General features: G+C 43.6%; 1 protein-coding gene across 3 annotated transcripts in view; it reads left to right on the forward strand.

The window, feature by feature from the left end:
* LOC123758709 (protein FAM135A) overlaps positions 1–23358 on the forward strand; it is a 429327-nt gene that overhangs the window by 103811 nt on the left and 302158 nt on the right. For all 3 annotated transcript variants that reach the window (XM_069328828.1, XM_045743283.2, XM_069328829.1), the window contains exons 4-6: positions 886–1028; positions 11360–11499; positions 15267–15371. In XM_069328828.1, coding sequence (XP_069184929.1) covers positions 886–1028; positions 11360–11499; positions 15267–15371 — 388 coding nt within the window. The remainder of the gene's footprint in view (positions 1–885; positions 1029–11359; positions 11500–15266; positions 15372–23358) is intronic.

The following is a 23358-nucleotide window of genomic DNA, read 5'->3' on the forward strand; positions in this document are numbered from 1 at the left end:
TGTCTCCGTGGTGTAGTTACAGTCTCCGTGGTGTAGTGGTAAGACATTCGGCTGGCGTTCCGCGAGCGCTATGTCATGGATTCGTATCCTGGCCGGGGAGGATTTACTGGGCGCAATTCCTTAACTGTAGCCTCTGTTTAACGCAACAGTAAAATGTGTACTTGGATGAAAAAACGATTCTTCGCGGCAGGGGATCGTATTCCAGGGACCTGCCCGAAACGCTACGCGTACTAGTGGCTGTACATGAATGTAACAACTCTTGTATATATAAAAAAAAAAAAAAAAAAAAAAAAAAAAAAATCAGAGAATACTGTATAAACATCAGAGGTCCGCAGTTGTTCAATGTCCTACCAGCGAGCATCAGAAATATTGCCGGAACAACCGTGAACATCTTCAAGAGGAAACTAAATTGTTTTCTCAAAGGAGTGCCGGACCAACCGGGCTGTGGTGGGTATGTGGGCCTGCGGGCCGCACCAAGCAACAGCCTGGTGGACCAAACTCTTACAAGTCAAGCCTGACCTTGGGCCGGGCTTGGGGAGTAGAACAACTCCCAGAACCCCATCAAACAGGTATCAACCATCAACCAGGTAATCAACCAGTGGACTACTGTTGTGTTACAGGCGGGAGTGGACTACTGTAATATTGTGTTGTGTTACAGGCGGGAGTGGACTACTGTAGTATGTGTTGTGTTACAGGCGGGAGTGGACTACTGTAGTATTGTGTTGTGTTACAGGCGGGAATGGACTACTGTAGTATTGTGTTGTGTTACAGGCGGGAGTGGACTACTGTAGTATTGTGTTGTGTTACAGGCGGGAGTGGACTACTGTAGTATTGTGTTGTGTTACAGGCGGGAGTGGACTACTGTAGTATTGTGTTGTGTTACAGGCGGGAGTGGACTAGTGTTCCCAGCGTGCGTACTTAACGGGGCTGCTGTGAGCAAGACCTTCCAAATCCTGTACCGGAATGAGGAGGTCCACCTCGACGACCACGTCCTCTTCAAGTTGCACCTCATCCTCGACGCTCACAAGGTAGGCATCATCTAAAGTTCCCGACATGTCGTGGTAACGCCCACAAGGGTTCACAGGGGCCCATCTCACCTCACTGTTCTCAACAACGAAATTTGTCCTAAACGGGTCTTCCTCAGAAAATATATATATATATTATATATATATATTATATATATTATATATATATATATATATATATATATATGTGTAATTACCTAAGTGTAATTACCTAAGTGTAGTTACAGGATGAGAGCTACGCTCGTGGTGTCCCGTCTTCCCAGCACTCTTTGTCATATAACGCTTTGAAACTACTGACGGTCTTGGCCTCCACCACCTTCTCACTTAACTTGTTCCAACCGTCTACCACTCTATTTGCGAAGGTGAATTTTCTTATATTTCTTCGGCATCTGTGTTTAGCTAGTTTAAATCTATGACCTCTTGTTCTTGAAGTTCCAGGTCTCAGGAAGTCTTCCCTATCGATTTATCAATTCCTGTTACTATTTTGTACGTAGTGATCATATCACCTCTTTTTCTTCTGTCTTCTAGTTTTGGCATATTTAATGCTTCTAACCTCTCCTCGTAGCTCTTGCCCTTCAGTTCTGGGAGCCACTTAGTAGCATGTCTTTGCACCTTTTCCAGTTTGTTGATGTGCTTCTTAAGATATGGGCACCACACAACAGCTGCATATTCTAGCTTTGGCCTAACAAAAGTCATGAACAATTTCTTTAGTATATCGCCATCCATGTATTTAAATGCAATTCTGAAGTTAGAAAGCATAGCATAGGCTCCTTGCACAATATTCTTTATGTGGTCCTCAGGTGATAGTTTTCTATCTAGAACCACTCCTAGATCTCTTTCTTTATCAGAATTCTTTAAAGATTTCTCACATAATATATAGGTTGTGTGGGGTCTATGTTCTCCTATTCCACATTCCATAACATGACATTTATTAACATTAAATTCCATTTGCCAAGTGGTGCTCCATATACTTATTTTGTCCAGGTCTTCTTGAAGGGCATGACAGTCATCTAAATTTCTTATCCTTCCTATTATCTTAGCATCATCAGCAAACATGTTCATATAATTCTGTATACCAACTGGTAGATCATTTATGTACACAATAAACATCACTGGTGCAAGAACTGAACCCTGTGGTACTCCACTTGTGACATTTCTCCATTCCGATACATTGCCTCTGATTACTGCCCTCATTTTTCTATCAGTCAGAAAATTTTCATCCATGATAGAAGCTTACCTGTCACCCCTCCAATATTTTCCAGTTTCCAGAACAACCTCTTATGTGGAACTCTGTCGAAAGCCTTTTTTAGGTCCAGATAGATGCAGTCAACCCAACCATCTCTTTCCTGTAATATCTCTGTGGCTCGATCATAGAAACTGAGTAAATTCGATACACAGGATCTTCCAGATCGAAAACCATACTGTCTGTCTGATATTATATCATTTCTCTCTAGGTGTTCTACCCATTTAGTTTTGATTAGTTTTTCCAATACTTTCACTATTACACTTGTCAATGATACAGGTCTATAATTGAGGGGGTCTTCCCTGCTGCCACTTTTGTAGATTGGAACTATGTTAGCCTGTTTCCACACGTCTGCTACGATTCCTGTACACAGGGATGCCTGAAAGATCAGGTGTGTGGAATGCTGAGTCAGATGCACATTCTCTCAGAACCCATGGTGAAACTCCATGGGTGCTGTGTGTGTAATTACCTAAGTGTAATTACCTAAGTGTAGTTACAGGATGAGAGCTACGCTCGTGGTGTCCCGTCTTCCCAGCACTCTTTGTCATATAACGCTTTGAAACTACTGACGGTCTTGGCCTCCACCACCTTCTCACTTAACTTGTTCCAACCGTCTACCACTCTATTTGCGAAGGTGAATTTTCTTATATTTCTTCGGCATCTGTGTTTAGCTAGTTTAAATCTATGCCTCTTGTTCTTGAAGTTCCAGGTCTCAGGAAGTCTTCCCTGTCGATTTTATCAATTCCTGTTACTATTTTGTACGTAGTGATCATATCACCTCTTTTTCTTCTGTCTTCTAGTTTTGGCATATTTAATGCTTCTAACCTCTCCTCGTAGCTCTTGCCCTTCAGTTCTGGGAGCCACTTAGTAGCATGTCTTTGCACCTTTTCCAGTTTGTTGATGTGCTTCTTAAGATATGGGCACCACACAACAGCTGCATATTCTAGCTTTGGCCTAACAAAAGTCATGAACAACTTCTTTAGTATATCGCCATCCATGTATTTAAATGCAATTCTGAAGTTAGAAAGCATTGCATAGGCTCCTTGCACAATATTCTTATGTGGTCCTCAGGTGATAGTTTTCTATCTAGAACCACTCCTAGATCTCTTTCTTTATCAGAATTCTTTAAAGATTTCTCACATAATATATAGGTTGTGTGGGGTCTATGTTCTCCTATTCCACATTCCATAACATGACATTTATTAACATTAAATTCCATTTGCCAAGTGGTGCTCCATATACTTATTTTGTCCAGGTCTTCTTGAAGGGCATGACAATCATCTAAATTTCTTATCCTTCCTATTATCTTAGCATCATCAGCAAACATGTTCATATAATTCTGTATACCAACTGGTAGATCATTTATGTACACAATAAACATCACTGGTGCAAGAACTGAACCCTGTGGTACTCCACTTGTGACATTTCTCCATTCCGATACATTGCCTCTGATTACTGCCCTCATTTTTCTATCAGTCAGAAAATTTTTCATCCATGATAGAAGCTTACCTGTCACCCCTCCAATATTTTCCAGTTTCCAGAACAACCTCTTATGTGGAACTCTGTCGAAAGCCTTTTTTAGGTCCAGATAGATGCAGTCAACCCAGCCATCTCTTTCCTGTAATATCTCTGTGGCCCGATCATAGAAACTGAGTAAATTCGATACACAGGATCTTCCTGATCGAAAACCATACTGTCTGTCTGATATTATATCATTTCTCTCCAGGTGTTCTACCCATTTAGTTTTGATTAGCTTTTCCAATACTTTCACTATTACACTTGTCAATGATACAGGTCTATAATTGAGGGGGTCTTCCCTGCTGCCACTTTTGTAGATTGGAACTATGTTAGCCTGTTTCCACACGTCTGCTACGATTCCTGTACACAGGGATGCCTGAAAGATCAGGTGAAGTGGAATGCTGAGCTCAGATGCACATTCTCTCAGAACCCATGGTGAAACGCCATCTGGGCCAGCTGCTTTGTTCCTCCCGAGCTCCTTTAGCATATTTTCCACTTCATCTCTAGACACCTCTATCCGCTCTATGTTGTTCTCTGGAATTCTTATTGTGTCTGGTTCTCTGAAGATTTCATTTTGTACAAACACACTTTGGAACTTTTCATTTAATGTTTCACACATTTCCTTTTCATTTTCCGTGAATCTGTTTCCCATTTCAACCTCTGGATATTATCCTTTACCTGCAATTTGTTGTTTATGAATTTGTAGAATAGGCCCGGTTCTGTTTTACATTTATCTGCTATCCCTTTTTCAAAATTTCTTTCTGCCTCTCTCCTTACTGCTGTATAATTGTTTCTCGCATCTTTGTATCGCTGGTATGTTTGGGGGTTTGGCCTCTTCCTATACTGATTCCATTTTTGTGTCTTTTGGTCTCTTGCCCTCTCACAATTTCTGTCGAACCAATCCTGTTTTCTGGTCCTGCATCTCTGTTTTGGTATGAATGTTTGTGTGCCTTCCTCGTATAGTTTTAAAAATTTGGCATACATTTCATTTACTTCCCTGCCTAGCAACAATTCTGTCCAATTACACTCATTAAAAAAATTTCGAAGTTCCCCATAGTTGCCTCTCTTTAAATCGAGTTTATCAACTGTTTCAATGTCCCCATTTTCTTCTAGATGATATCTTAAAGCATATTTAATGTCTAACAGGACGTGATCACTCTTTCCCAAGGGAGGAAGGTACTGGATGTCAAAAATCTCTTCTTCTTTCCTGGTGAATACTAGATCCAGTACTGACGGTATATCTCCTTCCCTCATTCTTGTGGCTTGCTTTATGTGTTGATACAAGAATGTCTCCAGAATGAGGTTCACAAATCTGCATGTCCAAAAGTCCTCCGTTCTTGCTTCATAGGCCTCCCAGTCTATTGCTCTAAAGTTGAAGTCCCCCAGTATCAACAGTCGTGATTTATCTTTATCTGCTTGTACAATAATATCTCTCATGACCATTATGAGGCCCTCTCGTTTGTCATCCAGTTCTTCCTTTGTCCACGTGTTGCTTGCTGGTGGGCTGTAGGTATTTACAATTATCAGGTTATCATCCTGATTCCAGACCTGCAATGCCATTATGTCAATATCTCGAGGGTTTTCAAATATTAACTCTTTTACCTTCAGGTGTTTTTTCACCAGTACAGCCACTCCTCCTCCCTTCCTAGTTTTCCTGTCACGTCTCCAAACTGAGTAGCCTCTTGGGAATATGACTTCATTTATTATATTTCCTTCAAGTTTCGTTTCTGATAATGCAACAATATCTGGGACCCTAAGCTGGATTATATCTTGCAACTCCAAAGTTTTTGACCTCACTCCATCTATGTTGGTATATACAATTTTCAGGAACATGTTCCCTTTTCCTTTGCTCTTTACTCCCCCTTCCACTACTGATCTTGTTGCTTTGTTTTTATGTACCATTTCACAAGCTTTCCAGTCCCTGTCACTTTGTAAAAAAAAGAATTTCTGTCTTCTTCATTTCTATCCCCATTTAGACGTTTTGCCTCAATTAAGTTCATTTTCAGCTTTTCTCTGTCTTCCTTGGAGAGGTCTTGTCTTATTGACCAAGATTTGCCAACCTCATCACTCTGCAGTTTCCTGGCATTTCTTAGCACTTCCATCATGTTTTTCACTCCATTAAAGGTCACCCTTAAGGGGCGGTTCTTTTCTTTCTCATATTTTCCTATTCTTCTAAAATCACTGACATTTTCCTTTGAGCCTTCTCCTAAACCTACTATTTTCTCTATGATTTTCATCTCTTCTGCCGCTCGGTCCACCCTAGATGAAATTTCCTTCTCTAAACATCCAAAAATGATTATGGACTTAGTTCTATCTGCAGTGTTTTGTACCAGTTTACTGTTGGTAACCAGTTCTTTCCTAATTGCTTGCCTAATTTCTGCTTCTTGTTGGTCATTTCTGGTTTTGACTTCCGAACACACTTCTTTGATAGTCTCTTTCTCTTTTACAACTTGAGCATATGTCGCTTTTATTTCTTCTTTATACTTTTCTAGTTCTTTATTCACCTCCTCTATGTGAGTTGTCAGTGAAGTTTCCAGTTGGAGATCCTTACCTAACTCTATGTTAGCCCTTAGGCTTGCTTGGAGTTGTTCACCATATGAGTCTATCTTTTGTTTATTTCTTCAAAGTCACCACACTTCACTTTCCATGCCTCATTTTCTTTCACTAGTTCCTTGATTTGCTCCTCCTGATTTGTTACCTTGTCTGTTAATGCAGTAATAATCTTACCTTGTTGAAGCATACTCCCTTTTAGAGTGCAAAGCTCACTCCAAAGAGCTCCATTGTCCTCTTCTAATTTAAGCACTTTTTCTTCATACTTCATTTGCATGTCCTCAATTATCTCTAACCTGCCAAGAACACCTCCTTTCCTTATATCTTGTGTTGAGAATCCTTTGAAACCATCATCTGATGGTGTGTCTACCTTCTCAGTGGGGGTGGTGGCGGCGGCCATCTTTGATTTTGTTCTAGACCAAAACAAACTTTTCCACTCGCTATTTTCACTCAGTTTTACTTGTTTATTGTATTTTATTTGCTTTTACTCTTCCCTGAACCTTTATGTAACCTGGGACACCACTATAGCCCTCAACCTGTTCCCAATACTTAGGTAATTCGATATTTCCAGGAGCTTGCTGCAGTGTGACTTCTGCCTCCTCCAGCTTCACTTCACCTCCCCACTTCACTTCACTTCGTGTGTGTGTGTGTTGTGTAATTGTGTGTTGGTGAGAGCTACACTCGTGTGTGTGTGTGTAATTACCTAAGTGTAATTACCTAAGTGTAGTTACAGGATGAGAGCTATGCTCGTGGTGTCCCGTCTTCCCAGCACTCTTTGTCATATAACGCTTTGAAACTACTGACGGTCTTGGCCTCCACCACCTTCTCACTTAACTTGTTCCAACCGTCTACCACTCTATTTGCGAAGGTGAATTTTCTTATATTTCTTCGGCATCTGTGTTTAGCTAGTTTAAATCTATGACCTCTTGTTCTTGAAGTGCCAGGTCTCAGGAAATCTTCCCTGTCGATTTTATCAATTCCTGTTACTATTTTGTATGTAGTGATCATATCACCTCTTTTTCTTCTGTCTTCTAGTTTTGGCATTTAATGCTTCCAACCTCTCCTCGTAGCTCTTGCCCTTCAGTTCTGGGAGCCACTTCGTAGCATGTCTTTGCACCTTTTCCAGTTTGTTGATGTGCTTCTTAAGATATGGGCACCACACAACAACTGCATATTCTAGCTTTGGCCTAACAAAAGTCATGAACAATTTCTTTAGTATATCGCCATCCATGTATTTAAATGCAATTCTGAAGTTAGAAAGCAGCATAGGCTCCTTGCACAATATTCTTTATGTGGTCCTCAGGTGATAGTTTTCTATCTAGAACCACCCTAGATCTCTTTCTTTATCAGAATTCTTTAAAGATTTCTCACATAATATATAGGTTGTATGGGGTCTATGTTCTCCTATTCCACATTCCATAACATGACATTTATTAACATTAAATTCCATTTGCCAAGTGGTGCTCCATATACTTATTTTGTCCAGGTCTTCTTGAAGGGCATGACAATCATCTAAATTTCTTATCCTTCCTATTATCTTAGCATCATCAGCAAACATGTTCATATAATGTGTGTGTGTGTGTGTGTGTGTGTGTGTGTGTGTAAATCACGAAAAATAAACACGTGATTAAAAATGTGACAGTGTCAGACCACGGAGGAAAATTGAAACAGGAATTTCCTTAAGTACTTTTGTATATTATTACATCTTCAGAAGGCGTGACTCCTGAAGATGTATTAATATACAAAAGTACTTAAGGAAATTCCTGTTTCAATTTTCCTCCGTGGTCTGACACTGTCATATATATATATATATATATATATATATATATATATATATATATATATATATATAATATATATATATATATATATATATTATATATATATATTTATATATATAATTTATATATATATAATTATATATATATATATATATATATTATATAATATATATATATTATATATATTAAATATATATATATATATTATATATATATAATTAATTATATATATATATATATATATATATATATATATATATATATATATATATATATATATATATATATATATATATATATATATATATATATATATGTACAACTTGCCTAAACACACAAGTGTACAACTGGCATAACAGGTACGCCTTTAACCCACTACACCAAACTCAGACCCTTAAAAGAGATGGTAATTTTGGGGTATTTAAACCCCCAAAGATCACCACCTCCCAAGGGCAACTAGAGCTAGTGAGGGGTTACTCACATTCTTTCATCAAGTCCCTGTTAATATGGGAGAACTCTGTGACTATGCTTAATGCACAAGTTGCTGAAACACGCAAGTGAAATTTTACAACTTTAGAACACTTTCCACCAGGAGACTCGAACCCTAGGCAGCACAGAAGCCTCACAGCAACTGGCATAACAGTACGCCTTTAACCCACTGCACCAAACTCTGTTATGCCAGTTGCTGTGAGGCTTCTGTGCTGGCTAGGCTAGGGTTTGAGTCTATTTGATTATATTTTGGTAGCAGTCTTTCTTGTAAACATATGTTGTTGAATATGACCGAAAAAGTAAGATTAATAATTCTAACACGAATTTTTTTCAATATTTCTTATGTTTTTCTTCACTGTCGGTGGTAATGAAAATAACAATTCTCCAAAATTCATTTTTTATTAATGGCCTGACGCCTGAACGCTTTTCGTAATTCGTAGTACATTTTCAAAGACTTAATTTACACACAAATTCATCGTACTTATATTCTATTGGGTGAGGTGATATGGTACAAAAGTTTTGGGTGAGGTGACAGAACACAAAACAATGGGTATAACTTGGGTATGTGAACATAAGAATGGAAGTAATTGCAGAAGGCCTATTGGCCCATACTTCCTCTTGCTGCTTCCATATTGGTTCGGGGTCTTGAAGTGGGTAGAATATAGTTGTGCATTAATTGGCTGTTGATTGCTGGTGTTGACTTTTTGATGTGTAGTGCCTCGCTGATGTCAAGCTGCCTGCTATCGCTGTACCTATCGATGATTTCTGTGTTGTTTGTAGAGATTTCTCTGGTGATGGTCTGGTTGTGAGAAGAGATTATATGTTCCTTGATGGTGCTCTGTTGCTTATGCATTGTTAGTCGCCTGGAAAGAGACGTTGTTGTCTTGCCTATATACTGAGTTCTTTGGGGCTTACAGTCCCCAATTGGGCATTTAAAGGCATAGATGATGTTGGTCTCATTCAAAGCGTTCTGCTTGGTGTCTGGGGAGTTTTTCATGAGTTGATTGGCCGTTTTTTTGGTTTTATAATAAATTATCAATTGCGTTTTCTGATTTTTGTCTGTAGGGATGACGTTCCTGTCAACAATATCTTTCAGGACCCTTTACTCCGTTTTATGAGCCCTCAAAAAGAAATTCCTGTAAAATAGTCTAATTCGGGGTACAAGTGTTGTGTTGGGTGACTCTTCAGAGGCTGCATGGCGTTTTACCCTTCTTTTTATGATGTCTTCAACGAAACCGTTAGAGAAGCCGTTGTTGACTAGGACCTGCCTTACCCTACAGAGTTCTTCATCGACTTCTTTCCACCCTGAGCAGTGACTGAGAGCACGGTCGATGTAAGCGTTGACAACACTCCTCTTGTATCTGTCTAGGCAGTCACTATTGGCATTGAGGTACATTCCTATGTTTGTTTCCTTGGTGTAGACTGCAGTATGGAACCCTCCGCTCCTTTCCGTGACTGTTATATCCAGAAAGGGCAGCTTCCCATTATTATCCATCTCGTACATGAAACTCAACACAGAATTCCACTCAAATGCCTCCTTCAGCTCCTGCAGATATCTGGCATCAGCTACCTGTGTAAAAATGTCATCAACATACCTGCAGTATATGGCGGCTCTCAAGTCCATGTCAACTAAGACCCTCTGCTTGATGGTGCCCACGTAGAAGTTCGCAAACAGGACACCTAGGGAGAACCCATGGCGACCCCATCTACTTGCTTATACATGTGCCAATCAGGGCTCATGAAGGGTGCCTCTTTAGTGCAGGCTTGGAGTAGTTTCCTCAGTATGCTTTCTGGCATGTCAAGAGGAGTGCAAGCCGGGTCACGATACACTCTGTCTTTTCTGGGCACATAGTCTCCAGAGAAGAAGGGCACATACCTGCTTACCTGCTTGATGGGGTTCCTGGAGTTCTTTTACTCCCTAAGCCCGGCCCGAGGCCAGGCTTGACTTGTGAGAGTTTGGTCCACCAGGCTGTTGCTTGGAGCGGCCCGCAGGCCCACATACCCACCACAGCCCAGTTGGTCCGGCACTCCTTGAAGAAAACAATCTAGTTTTCTCTTGAAGATGTCCACGATTGTTCCGGCAATATTTCTGATGCTCGCTGGTAGGACATTGAACAACCTCGGACCTCTGATGTTTATACAGTGTCCTCTGATTGTGCCTATGGCACCTCTGCTCTTCACTGGTTCTATTCTGCATTTTCTTCCATATCGTTCACTCCAGTACGTTGTTATTTTACTGTGCAGATTTGGGACCTGTCCCTCCAGTATTTTCCATGTGTATATTATTTGGTATCTCTCTCGTCTCCTTTCTAGTGAGTACATTTGGAGAGCTTTGAGACGATCCCAATAATTTAGGTGCTTTATCTCGTCTATGCGTGCTGTATATGTTCTCTGTATTCCCTCTATTTCAGCAATCTCTCCTGCTCTGAAGGGGGAAGTGAGTACTGAGCAGTACTCGAGACGGGACAACACAAGTGATTTGAAGAGTACAACCATTGTGATGGGATCTCTGTGTAGTGCCACAGGGCACATAATCTCCAGAGAAGAAGGGCACTTAGTCTCTTGGGAAGAAGGGCACATAGTCTCTTTGGAAGAAAAACACATTGTCTCCATAGAAGAAGGGCACATAGTCTCCTGGGAAAAAGGGCACATAGTCTCCAGGGAAGAAAGATTAAAATGTTGGGAAGGTATTGGTGTATAGGAGACTTTAACGGTGTTCGCTATTGTTCATAATTCTGTTTTGGATGTTTCAGCTGGCGGAGAGCTTGGACCGGGCAGACCTGCAGCTGGTGGCGGAGCTGTGGTTCACTGAGCACACCTTCGGCCCGGATCATCATAATGCTATACAGTGTGTCTCCACCAGGACCCTCAACCTACACTTCTCTCCCACCAGGTACGCCTTTGGTCTTCTCCCCCACTCCTCCCCAACACTCCCAACCTATATGAGACTAACTCTGGAGTATGCAGCCCTAGTACAGAACCCTCCTCCCACCTGAATATATATATTATATATATATATATATATATATATATATATATATATATATATATATATATATATATATATATATATATATATATATATATATATATATTTATTTATTTATATATATATATATATATTATATATATATTTATTTATATTATTTATATATATTTATATAATATATATATATATTATTTATTTATATATATATATATATATATATATATATATATATATATATATGTATATATATATATATATATATATATATATATATATATATATATTTATATATATATAAATATTAGTATATTTTGGTAGCAGTCTTTCTTATAAACATATGTTGTTGAATATGACCGAATAGGTAAGATTAATAATTCTAACACAAATTTTTTCAATATTTCTTATGTTTTTCTTCACTGTCGGTGGTAATAAAAATATCAATGCTCTAAAATTAATTTTATAATTGTCTGATGCCTGAACGCGTTTTGTAATGCTTATTACATTTTCAAAGACTTAATTTACACACAGATTCATCGAACTTATACTCATTTTGGGTGAGGTGATATGGTACAAAAGTTTTGGGTGAGGTGAACAAACTTATGACAAACACAAGACAGAACACGAAACAATGGGTATAAATAGAATATGAGAACTGCAGAAGGCCTATTGGCCCATACTTCCTCTTGTTGCTTCCATATTGGTTTGGGGCCTTGAAGTGGGTAGAATATAGTTGTGCATTAATTGGCTGTTGATTGCTGGTGTTGACTTTTTGATGTGTAGTGCCTCACTGATGTCGAGCCGCCTGCTATCACTGTACCTATTGATGATTTCTGTGTTGCCTTGTTAAGATTTCTCTGGTGATTATCTGGTTGTGAGAAGAGATTATATGTTCCTTGATGGAGCCTTGTTGCTTATGCATTGTTAATCGCCTGGAAAGAGACGTTGTCTTGCTAATATACTGAGTTCTTTGGGGCTTACAGTCCCCAAGTGGGCATTTAAAGGCATAGACGACGTTGGTCTCCTTTAAGGCGTTCTGCTTGGTATCTGGAGAGTTTTTCATGAGTAGATTGGCTGTTTTTTTGGTTTTAAAATAAATTGTCAATTGTATTTTCTGATTTTTGTCTGTAGGGATAACGTTCCTATCAACAATATCTTTCAGGACCCTTTCCTCAGTTTTATGAGCCGTCGAAAAGAAGTTCCTGTAAAATAGTCTAATAGGGGGTACAAGTGTTGTGTTGGTTGACTCTTCAGAGGTTGCATCGCGTTTCACCTTTCTGTTTATGATGTCTTCAACGAAACCGTTAGAGAAGCCATTGTTGACTAGGACCTGCCTTACCCTACAGAGTTCTTCATCGACTTGCTTCCAATCTGAGCTGTGGTTGAGAGCACGGTCGACGTAAGCATTGACAACATTCGTTTTGTACCTGTCTGGGCAGTCACTCTTGGCATTGAAGCACATTCCTATGTTGGTTTCCTTAGTGTAGACTGCAGTGTGGAAGCCTCCGCTCTTTTCCGTGACTTTTACATCCAGAAAGGGCAGTTTCCCATTATTCTCCATCTTGTAAGTGAAGCTCAACACAGAATTCCGCTCAAATGCCTCCTTCAGCTGCTGCAGATATCTGGCATCAGGTTCCTGAGTAAAAATGTCGTCAACATACCTGCAGTATATGGCGGGTTTCAAGCCCATGGAAAACGTTAGTGATCCCTCACTGTCTCGTTGCCTGGAGAGAGGGGATATCTGGGAGTTAAATACCCCAGAATTCCCACCTTCTTTTGGGCTCTGAGTATGGTGTAGTGGATACAAGTGTGTAGTGGATACATCTTCAGAAGGAACGATTCCTTCTGAAGATGTATTAATATACGAAAGAACTTAAGGAAATTCCTGTTTCAATTCTTCCTCCATGGTCTGACACTGTCACATTTTTCATCACGTGTTAATTTTCATGATTTACATGCAGTATAATATATATATATATATATATATATATATATATATATATATATATATATATATATATATATATATATATATATATATATATATATATATATATATATATATATATATATATCGAGTGGTTGTGTAGGAGCCTGTACTTTGTCATGCTAGTTTACCCGCTTGATAGGGTTTGGCTTCGGAGGCTGTTCTGGTGTCTTTAGGGCTGCCCTTTTGCATCTCTCGCAACCACTGGGTTTGCACCCCATTGTGTGTATGTCGGTTGCTGAGTCACTCCAAAGGATACCTGATCAACCAGGCTGTGACTCATATGTCAGGCTGCGAGCAGCCACGTCAAACAGCCTGGTTGACCAGTCCAGCAATGAGAAGGCCTGGTCGATGACCAGGCTGCGAGGTCGCTAAGCCTTGAAATCACCTCAAGGTAAGGTAAATTAACCGGCTACCGGCTTCGTCTTCAGGATTTCAGGGTTCAATGCCATGGTGCCTTTCACATCCCACGCTCAGTAGATCACGGATGCCTTGGCTCTTGGCTGGGCTTTGTGGTCAGCACTCACCCAGGCCGACCATGGTCATTGGGCTCTGTCTTTTCCATTGGGCTCACTGCATGGTGCGGGTGTTTGTGGCTATGGGGCTGGCATTGTAGTGGATTCGGCTTCCTCGGGGCTTTCTGATCCGGCTCCACTCAAATTGCACCCCTATGGTTCTTTGTTCCACTGTGGGGGGTGGGGGGTGTTGAACAGTCTCGGTCCTCTCTGATGTTAATAGAGTTCTCTCTCAGAGTACCTATTGCACCTCTGTTTTTTAACGGGAGTAATCTGCACATCCTGCCATGCTTTCTGGTCTCATGTGATGTTATTTTTGTGTGCAGATTTGGGACCGGCCCCTCTAATATTTTCATGTATTAAATTATTATGCATCTCTCCCACCTGTGCTCCAAAGAATGCAGATTTGGGCATTTTAGATGGTCCCAACAATTTAGATGGTTTATTGAGTAAATTCTAGCAGTAAAGGATATCTGTAAGCTCTCCAGGTCAGCTATTTCACCACCTTTGAAAGGGGCTGTTATTGTGCAACAATTTTCCACTCTTAAAGAGTTCAAGTGTCTTGAAAAGTATCATTGGTATAGCATCTATTGTTTAAAAGGTTCTTGTTATCCAATCTGTCATTTTTCTTGCAGTTGTAATGGCTACTTTATTGTGTTCCCTTTTTATATTTTCATTTTTTCCCAAAGAGCAGGAGCAGGAACTTATCTTCAATAAATACCATATTATTTTCTGTGACCGACTGAAAGACCTGATTTACATCAGTTTGGAGGTTTTCTGTGTCCTCTATGTTGTCTACTCTCATAAAAATCCTAGTGTCTTCTGCAAAGAATGATACAGTACTATAGATTGTGTCCTTGTCTATGTCCAATATGAGAAGGAGAAAAAGTACTGGAGCAAGCACAGTACACTGTGCTTGCTGTGGTGTACAGTGCTTACCCTGTATTTACACAGTAAATAACCTAACCTAAAGTTCAGGGGTTTGGTTCTTTATTTTCAGTCACATGTTTGTGTGCACATTTTTCTGTTCACATGTATGTGTGTGTGCATGTATACTGTACTCATACATAAATGCATGCTCATGTATCTTTTCATCAGTGTGTGAGAGCACAAGCAGTTGGCAAAATAAAGCCAGTTCCAGAGACCAATAATAGTAACATTGATGTTTGCAGGGGTCTTCACTACCACCTGCCAGTGCTCTTCGACTACTTCCACCTGTCAGCGGTCACCCTCACCGTCCACTGCTGCCTCGTAGCCCTACACCAGCCCTATATCAAGTAAGTTCACTTAACTTTCTCTTCATTGTGGCTCCAGCTGCCTCTTGCATAGATGCCTCCATGCTACGGTAACCTGTGAATATGTAGCAGATGAGCAGTGTCAACAAACCTAGTAATTATGGCTTTCTTAGTAAGCATTTCTACATCAATCATACATGTTAATTGTATTAAATCATTTAATATATTTTTTCATTGACGTCATAAATACGCCGGTAATTCTTCTCTAATTATTTGGAATCTGAGTTGTATTATTTTTTTTTACCTAAACTTATAGCTTTTCCCAGTCAGTAAAATAGTGTGACCTTGAGTAATACCGAAAGGTAGAGGCTGGTCCTCTCACAAACAAGTCCAGGGATCTGCCAGCACACTAGGTCATCATTCAATCATCCAGTGTCCCTCACTTGCCTCATGACGCACATACAGCTGCCTTGTGGTGCACATACAACCACCCAGTGTCCCCTCACTTGCCTCATGGTGCACATACAACCACCCAGTGTCCCCTCACTTGCCTTGTGGTGCACATACAACCACCCAGTGTCCCCTCACTTGCCTCATGGTGCACATACAACCACCCAGTGTCCCCTCACTTGCCTCATGGTGCACATACAACCACCCAGTGTCCCCTCACTTGCCTTGTGGTGCACATACAACCACCCAGTGTCCCCTCACGTGCCTCATGGTGCACATACAACCACCCAGTGTCCCCTCACTTGCCTCGTGGCACACATACAACCACCCAATGTCCCCTCACTTGCCTCATGGTGCACATACAACCACCCAGTGTCCCCTCACTTGCCTCATGGTGCACATACAACCACCCAGTGTCCCCTCACTTGCCTCATGGTGCACATACAACCACCTTTGTCCCCTCACTTGCCTCATGGTACACATACAACCACCCAATGTCCCCTCACTTGCCTCATGGTGCACATACAACCACCCAGTGTCCCCTCACTTGCCTCGTGGTGCACATACAACCACCTTTGTCCCCTCACTTGCCTCATGGTACACATACAACCACCCAGTGTCCCCTCACTTGCCTCGTGGTGCATATACAACCACCCAGTGTCCCCTCATTTGCCTCGTGGTGCACAACCAACCACCCAGTGTCCCCTCACTTGCCTCGTGGTGCACATACAACCACATAGATGTTAACCACTCGCACTCGGTAAAGCTCGTGTTCCTGGAAGCAGCTCATAAACATCCTTATTGGCCTATTATTATCGATAGTAATTAATGGATTCATTAAGTAAAACCACTATAATAAAATGATAGAACACCAGTTTACTCTGTGAAGGGCACACATAAAATAAACAAGTGCAGACAAGATTAATAATTAACTGATTATCAGCTTATGACCACTGACACATGTTAATATATATAGCTTATTAATAAATCACATGAATACCAGACTCATAGCAACACCTAGACACAAGCATATAGACAAACACTACTTTACTTCAGTGGCACATCCAGTCTCCTTAACAACCAGTCTGCAGATACCTAACATTCGCTCAGACTGACAACGTGAGCTCTCCGAGCACACTGTAGCCAACAACGCCACATAACAATACCCTAAAAGCCACACTTCCTCACTGTGATAACACTACCATACACTTATTAACATAAGTGTTAAATACATTAGACATACTTGAAATAACAACTCATATAAATATGCTTCTTATTCTGAAAATAATATCCACTCTGTGACATGCACAGCTGGTACCACTGACCGCTCACACAAACCGATCGTGTCAAGCACCTGTCGAGTACAAGTGACCATACTAGACACCGCTCCACTAACCAACTCTAATGCAGTATAATACAACAGTGGAATACAAGTGCAACTGCAATACAAGCAAATAAAAAAGGAATATCGTAATACAGTATAACATTATGAAATGAAGCCAGAATTAGGGACAATTTTAATACATAATTAATTAAAGGATGATGAAATGTATAAATTGGCATAATTTGAATAGTTAGGAACCAGGTAAATACCTGGGTCATAACATCCCTCCATCTCGAGAGAAAAAACTTAATTACTGTAATTGAAGATTAATTACATTTTTCTTTAAGTACAGAATTTAGTACTTGAAAACAAGGATGTCATATAATGAGTGTTGACAATGAACTTCATAAGTATGACAGTACAACCTGAAAAACACAAGAAATTTATTTATTTATTTATTTATATACAAGAAGGTACATTGGGGGTTAACCCTTTAACTGCACAATGCGCCTGCAGGCCCACATCTGGGGTGCGCTACGCACTTCCGGGTATTTGTATTCTTCACGTTCCATTCAAAACTCCAGCGGCTACATGGGGTTCACATCAGCTTCCTCAAGGCTCTTTTAAACAGATGCCATTTTTATATAAAATCATGGTCCACATTCCCGGGTGTGAGAGCCTCAGTAGTGAGTGAGCAACCAAGGCCAGCGCACGCAGCATGAGCTCACAGCACTGCTGTTCAGCTTGTGACCACAGCATCGCCTAATAATGTTAAAATATATATATATAACTTGTATTATTTAGCCAATATAGTATTACAGAAGAGCCTGAGTGTAATTACCTAAGTGTAATTACCTAAGTGTAGTTACAGGATGAGAGCTACGCTCGTGGTGTCCCGTCTTCCCAGCACTCTTTGTCATATAACGCTTTGAAACTACTGACGGTCTTGGCCTCCACCACCTTCTCACTTAACTTGTTCCAACCGTCTACCACTCTATTTGCGAAGGTGATAATAACTGTGTACAATGTTCAAATATTGGTGTTTCAATGCTGTTCACGATGTTCACAGTGCTAGCCACAGCACCACAGCATTATTTCGTCCATCTAAGAATCTTCAAGGTCAAGCGGTCAAGAAGACCACTTACAAAGAGCAAGAAAATGGCGAAAAGAACACCAGGAAACTTCATACTGTTGCCGAGACAAAGCTCTCAGGTGGGACACCATCAACGAAGCCACCTGATCACCATAGAAAGGGTGATACACCCGCGTCAAAAAGACCAGACGTGAAGAGCAGAGGAGAAGGTCGAACCAGCCCCGTAACGGACTGGTCGACCTGCTGAAAAAGGCGGAGCCGCGAGAAACACCACGGGTTTGGACACCAAACAAACAGAACCGAAAACCAAGGTTGGGCCGGCCACCAAGGGGCCACAAGGACTACTCTCGCTGGGAAGATCTCCAACCGAGCCAGAACCCAAAGCAACAGCTGGAACGGGGAAAAGAGGTACAGGTAACCCCACCTCGACCAGTCTTGCCGAAAGGCATCCACCGCGAATGCCTTGCAGTCTGGGAAGGGCATCACGTAGACTGGGAGACGCTGAGACCACGCCGACGTGAAGAGGTACATGTCAGGGAGTCCATTCGTCTGGCAGATCCAACGAAACGAGTTGTCATTGACCATCCATTCCATGGACAGGGGAATGAAGCGAGACAGGCCATCTACCAGGATATTGGACACTCCCCGGATATGAACTGCACAGAGAGCCAAACCCCGAGAATCCAGCAGACGAACCACTCAAAGGGACCAGTCCTGAAGTGGCAAGGACCGAATAGAACCCCCGTGGTTCGGGCAATGAACCACCTGAGAACAGTCTGAATGGAGCCAGATGGTTCGTACCCCGAGCGACCCGAACCCTCTGAAGTGCAAACCAGACTGCCGTGAATTCCCGAACCATGCTGTGAGCCCGACGGAAGGATGGACCCCACCGTCCCTGGGCCGGCCTGGTGAGCACTGGTCACAAACCCCCAGCCGAGAGACGACGCGTCCGTGAACACGTCGAGTGAAGGCTCGGGGAGGCGCCAAGGCACTGAACCCCGAAAACCCCGAAGAGGAAGCCGGCGAAGCAGCAACCGACACAAGGCCCCCGGAGGACGAACCCAACGATCGGGAGAGAGGTGGAAGGGGCGTCCCCAAAGGAACCAGAACAGACACTGAAGCCAAACCCGATCTGGTGGGTAGACCAGCACGGCGAAGTGCAGACTCCCACACAACTGCTCGAACAACCACCAAGTGACCCGGGACCCCCTCAGAAACAGCTGACGGCGGGACCACAGCCACAGCAACGCCTCTGGCGGGACCACAGCGACAGCAACGCCTCTGGCGGGAGAGACATGGAAATGGTCCGAGAATCCCAAACAAGACCCAGCCAGGTCCAAACCTGGGATGGAACTGGATGGGACTTCATCTAGTTCACCAGGAACCCGAACCTGACGAGTTGGGAAAGAACCATATCCCTGGCGAGTAGACAAGCAAACCGACTGAGAGCCCACACCAGCCAGTCGTCGAGGTAGGCCAAAACCCAAATCCCTAGCAGACACAGACTGGTCACCACAACCCTGGTAAGATGCGTGAAAACGCGAGGTGCCAGATTCAAGCCAAAAGGAAGGCAACGAATGCGGTAAGCCTGACGCCCCACCACGAAACCTGCTGGTGGGACCCAGAAGCCTCGGCAGGAGGAACCGGCTCAAATGCCTCTGTCTCTGACCCAAATGGGGCAGCCCCCGAAGCTGCCTGAGCCTCATTACCAACTAAACCCTATGTCGAATCCGAAACCCCTCAGACATTTGGGAGCCAGACACAGGGGTAGTGGTGCAAGATGAACCACAGGGGAAGGACCAGGGAGAGCGGAAGTATCCAAAGTCGAAGCGACTAACGCCTCCAGGTCCAGGTCCCTAAAACCAAAGCGGGGAATCCTCGGGGTATCCGGGTGGGAATCCAACCTAGCGCGTTGCAGTAACCTAAACCTGACATTCAACATGGATGCTGCCTGTACCCTAACAGCAACATCATCAGAATAAAACTGGAGCACAAGCAGAGAACACGACTCGCAAGACTCCAGGTCAAAGGTGTCATTGACGCAACAGGCAGCATGATGGAGGCAAAACAGGTGACTGTCACTGTAAGACAAGGGCACACAGCAACCATCAAACTTGCACAAGGCAAACTGGAACTCGGGAGACGCATCCATGGGGCCAACTAGCCCCGACAGGGGTTTCGAGGGCCTGTAGGGTAACAACTACGGGAAGCCCGCACAAGGTGTTGCTAACCGGTTAAAAACCCCAAACTAACGAGGGGTAGATGATAACACTGAAACTTCTGTGACGTGTACAAGTATGGGGGGCCTAGCAGAGGGCCACCAAAACAGTATCAGGGGAACTATAGTCCCACTAGGTAGAACCCCCACCAGGCAAACAAAAACAAAATAAAAGAAAAACCCCGCAAAAGTAAACATCCCCAGAAGCAACAGGAACCGGTCGCTGCTTAGGTGACAGGTCGCGCATCACCTTGACATCCTAACCAGCACAACACCACTCCCTACCCAAGGCCAAACAAGGAGCCCCAAGCCCTAGATGGCCCCAAGGGCGAGGCAAATGCCGAGCAGCAAGCACCCCTATGGGAGCGGTTCCCGAATGCCCCAGGGAAGATAACCCTGACATGCAGGGGCAGTACTCACAGGGCGCTTAGGGAAGGAAGCGCCTAAGCGCATGCAGCCCCGGCACTGATGAGATACTCCTGGCCACCACACACCACACCAAGACAGCAGAGAATGCCACACAAACACCGCTCAGGAATTTGAGGTCAAAGAAGCATCTGTCCCGGTTGACATTAGCTTACGAATTGGTGCTAGGCAGCCGGCACGGTGAGGTCCGGGGGCCCCCCTCCCCCTCTCGGGGAGGGGAAGGCTGTGCTGACGAGCGGCGCAGCAGTACAGTGTGATGTTTGCTTGCTTGCTTGCTGTTTCCTTGGGATTGTAGGGAGTTTCTACCTCTCTGTTCGTTTTTGGTTTTGTTTCTTATCATGTAGGGCTTGTTTTATTATGCCGACCTTTCTGGGTGCCTAACCCCAGTCGATGGTAGATAAGGAAAACCCCCCGAACGTGAACTGCCAGGAGAGCCAAACCTCGAGAACTCAGCAGATGAGACACCTGAAGTGACCAGCCCCAAAGAGCCAAGGACCACATTGAACCTAGGCAGTTCAAGCAATGAACCACTGGGGAACAGTCCAAATGGAGCCGGACCGTCGATCCGCGAGAAACCCGAATCCTCTGGAGTGACATCCACACAGCAGTGAACTTCCACACTGTGCTGTGAGCCCTATGGAACCCACCGCCTCTGGTCAGCCTGGTGAGCACTGATCAAAAAGCCCCAGCCAAGAGACGACGCGTCCTTGAACACATCGAGCGAGGGCTCAGGTAGGCACCAAGGCATTGAACCCCCAAAAAACGAAGAGGAAGCTGATGAAGCAGCAACCGACACAAGGCCCTTGGAGGCCGAACCCAGCGGTCACGAGAGAGGTTGAAGGGACATCCCCGAAGGAACCAGAACAGCCAATGAAGCCACACCCGACTCGGCGGGTAGACAAAGGCATCATGGCAAAGTTCAGACTCCCGCACAAACCCTCGAACAACCAACACGTTACCCGGGAGCCCCTCAGAAACAGATGGAAGCGGGAACGCACACAAAGCAGAGCCACCGGAGGAAGAGACAAGGAAGCAGTCTGAGCGTCCCACAAAAGACCCAGCCAAGACCAAACCTGGTGAGCTGGGAAAGAACCAAATTCCTGGTGAGCAGACACATGAATAGGCTGGGAGCCGAAACCAGCCAGTCGTCGAGGTAGGCTAAAACCTGAACACCTAACAGATGCAGGCGAGCCACTAGGACCCATAAGGCAAGTGAAAACATGAGGCACCAGAATCAAACTGAATGGAAGGCAACTAAAGTGGTAACCTCAATGTCTCACCACAAAACTGAGCTAGTCCCTGAAGTGGATGATTCGGGACGTGCCAGTATGCCTCCTGAAGGTCCAGGGACACCATCCAAGTCCCCAGCTCCAACAGAAGATGGACCTGGGACAGATTAGTCATCTGAAAGGAGGGGCAATAAACCCACGAGTTCAGACGAGACAAGTTCAGAATGAACCGGAGGTCTGCGCAGTCCCGTTTCGGGACCGGAAACAGACAGGAGATCCACCTGAGGGACAAGGACATTTTGACCACGCCCAAGCGAACCCACTCCGAGACGACTTGATAGAGCGCAGGAGAAGAACCCTGCCCTGCCAGCCCCAAACTCCTCGAAGGAGAAGGAGGAGCCACCCAACGCCACCACAGGCTGCACGAAACAACCCGAAAGACCCGTGGGACCAGGCACGAGCAGACAGAGTGAGCCTCCCCACTCCCCCATTGCCCCGTCAATGGGACGAACCGCAAAAGGCCGACTCACCTTATAAGCATCCAAACGTCGCAAAGGGCACCTGCACCGAACAGAAACAGACTGCAGCCTTCGGTGTCAGTGCCAAACCTGACACCACTGGCCTACCATGAGAGAAAGAACCCCCAAGCGCTAGCACGACCCCGCTGGGACAGCCCCCCGAAGGACCAACAAGTCTGACATAAGACGGCAACTAGCCGAAGTCGCCTACAGATACTGCATCACTGCAAACTCTGCAAACAGCAACGGAAGGCGATGACAATCTAAGAGCCAGGTCCTAAGCGGATTCCAAGGAAGAAGCGAACACCTCCTGCCTACACGCGAGCTGAGAAGCAAAAAACGCGAAACTGCATCCCGCAGGAGCGGCGCGAACAGCTTCAATAGCGCAGACGACACACGCACCGCTGAAGGCAATGCTTCCAAAAAAGAAGAAAGGGCAGTCTGCTAACCAGGACGACTCCGGATCTTCATAACGAACCCCAGTAAAGACACGAAGACCCATATAAGAAGAAATGCGGTTCCATCACGAAAGCAAAACCTGGGTCGCGCAGGAGGTAAGCTGCAAGGGCTTCCCGCACCCACTGTGACTGGACTTGGGAAGCCGGAAATCTCTGAAAAGACGGAACCGAAGAACTGTCCGGGCCATGGAACTGAATTGAACCCGTTGAGGGGTAGATGCCAAATCCAACTCATACAAGGAGGGAGCAAAAGAGAACCCCACATCCTGTAACACCAAGCCCCACTCTGAGGGTACAAAATCCCAAGCGGGGA

The sequence above is a fragment of the Procambarus clarkii genome, chromosome 22, assembly GCF_040958095.1.
Source record: "Procambarus clarkii isolate CNS0578487 chromosome 22, FALCON_Pclarkii_2.0, whole genome shotgun sequence".
Lineage (NCBI taxonomy): Eukaryota > Metazoa > Arthropoda > Malacostraca > Decapoda > Cambaridae > Procambarus > Procambarus clarkii.